The sequence below is a fragment of the Sinocyclocheilus grahami genome, unplaced genomic scaffold (genome assembly GCF_001515645.1).
Source record: "Sinocyclocheilus grahami isolate Dianchi unplaced genomic scaffold, SAMN03320097.WGS_v1.1 scaffold1565.1, whole genome shotgun sequence".
Classification (NCBI taxonomy): Eukaryota; Metazoa; Chordata; class Actinopteri; order Cypriniformes; family Cyprinidae; genus Sinocyclocheilus; species Sinocyclocheilus grahami.
Genome location: NW_015506744.1, coordinates 1 through 1,968, shown reverse-complemented (window position 1 = coordinate 1,968; position 1,968 = coordinate 1). Strand labels below are relative to the sequence as shown.

Below are 1,968 nucleotides of genomic sequence, written 5' to 3'. Positions count from 1 at the left end.
GAAAGATAAACTTCCTTTAACACATTTCCCCTCCAAGCCCCATAATCCTCTCATTTGTTTGTTCCTCAATCTTCTCCTCCTAATACAATCAGTCTTTTATTTGGACCCCGTGGACAGCAGGGCGATCAGTCCTGAAGAGGCACTAATGGACAGAATGTAGTTCCTGTGAGAGACACATAAGGTTAAAGTTAAACATTAATAGGCTTCAACAGACACAAAGACTAAATATTACAGTAAACTTACACTGTTGGATTGAAGTTCTTCAGCAAGAAGAAAGAGGCGATGATGACAATCAAGAGGAACAGAGTGTTGTTGTAAAAGATGGAAAAAGTGGTGGCCTCGTAATCAGCGACCTCATTCTTCTTCCACAGGATCCTGCAACAAAGACTCTCTGTCAGCAACAAAGTACATGTTCTGTGCCATATTTAAGACAGCAGATCAACAGGATACATAAAAGGTGGTTAATTCAATCCTTGTCTAAAATAACCACCAGTGTTTTTATTATCTAAAATCAAAACTATTCAAATCATTTTCGGTAACTGAAATAAATCTGGAATAAAATATTACATGAAACTAGAAACAAAGATTAGAAATGCTGCCTTGAGTACTTCAACTGAAATAAGCTCAAGTTAAAGTACTAGCATTACTAAAACTGAAAAAAAAAGAAATACACCAAAGCTATATAGAAATACAAAAAACTGCAAATATAAAAATAAAAGCCATTTAAAATAATGAACACCATACTACATAAATATTAAGATTTTATTGATGACCGCTGACAAAACCATTTGAATTGATCACAGTTAAGACTAACGTACCTCTCGTCCTTCTCTTTGCGGGACATTTTGCGGTTGTCGGCCTCTGAGAGCTTGCGGGTCACTTCCTTGGACACGGCGTCTTCACGTTTCTGAGCGACCCTGAAAGTACAGCTCCACAATTATCAATACAGTCTTCCAGTAAAGTTGCCTAAAGCCATTACGCTCTCAGAAGAGAGAAAAGAAAAAGAATGCATTGAGACAATGTGTGAGGTTTCATTTCGGTATTCTCACTTGTGCTTGAGGACAAATTTGACGTTCTTGTAAGCGAAGGCAACCAGGTAGGTGCTGACTAGAGTCATGACTGCATACAGCACTGCAGACTGGACCAAATCCATATGCCAGATCCTCCAAAACAGCCCTGGTACAAAATTATATATATGCAAGAGTCAGGTGAGAACAAAATACAGGAATTTTGCTACAACGTATTCAAGAAACTATCACAATGAATCAATAAAACAATACAAGTGGTCATCAGAGAGACCACAAATAAAGTGTAGCATTAACGTTTCAAGTGAGAATCCACAGCAAACTTTAAAATAGAATAGAATAGAATAGAATAGAATTAGGTAGGCAGCTAACTTTTGAAACACAACCTACACGTCAGGAAAAATGCTGAGAGTCTCATTAGCAGGAACAGAGGAACTTACAGATGGGGATTGCGGACACGATTAGCGCATTGCCGTAGAATAGCGCCGTAGATTTGGCCGACAGGTTCCTGCTGAAGTCCTGCAGGAGAAGATCCTCCTCTGACTGCTGTTTGTTGCCGCCTTTGGGTGCCATGTCTCCAGTCTGCGCTCCTCTCCGACTCTTGGCTTCAGTGAAACGAGACAGACACGTATGTGACCCGAATGGATGAAGCGCTTAGGCCGCGTCAGCACAGAGGCAGAGCTCAAGAAGTCTCGCGGAGCTGCTGCCCTCTAGTGTCCGGGAGGAGCAACCGTGTTTACAAGAATAGTTTACCCAAAAATTACATTTCGACCTTTATCTACTCACACTCATGTTGTTTCAGATCTGTATGTTGTTCTTTTTTTTCTTTTGCATCTTGCCATACTACAACAGCTGTAGTAACAGAGGCCTTTCAAACGCCTAAACGAACAAAAAACACAAATTTGAGTATTTATATATATATATATATATATATATATTATTG

The 1,968-nt window shown here is 39.5% G+C and overlaps 1 protein-coding gene across 1 annotated transcript; it reads right to left on the bottom strand.

The window, feature by feature from the left end:
* Positions 1-6: 6 nt before the first annotated feature.
* On the bottom strand, positions 7-1,708 carry LOC107571207 (translocon-associated protein subunit gamma). Its single transcript, XM_016257507.1, has 5 exons — positions 1,466-1,708; positions 1,050-1,176; positions 819-917; positions 244-375; positions 7-163 (listed from the first exon to the last, which is right to left on the bottom strand). The coding sequence occupies exons 1-5, from the start codon at positions 1,596-1,598 to the stop codon at positions 97-99; spliced, it is 558 nt and encodes a 185-aa protein (XP_016112993.1). The 5' UTR covers positions 1,599-1,708; the 3' UTR covers positions 7-96.
* Positions 1,709-1,968: the final 260 nt, after the last annotated feature.

Excerpts from the sequence above, each read along its gene's own strand:
- LOC107571207 (XM_016257507.1), bottom strand. The coding sequence starts at position 1,598 with ATGGCACCCAAAGGCGGCAACAAACAGCAGTCAGAGGAGGATCTTCTC. Across the intron at positions 1,177-1,465 it reads CGTGTCCGCAATCCCCATCT|GGCTGTTTTGGAGGATCTGG; the intron begins GTAAGTTCCTCT and ends ATTTTGTACCAG. Across the intron at positions 164-243 it reads AAGAACTTCAATCCAACAGT|GAACTACATTCTGTCCATTA; the intron begins GTAAGTTTACTG and ends TGTCTCTCACAG.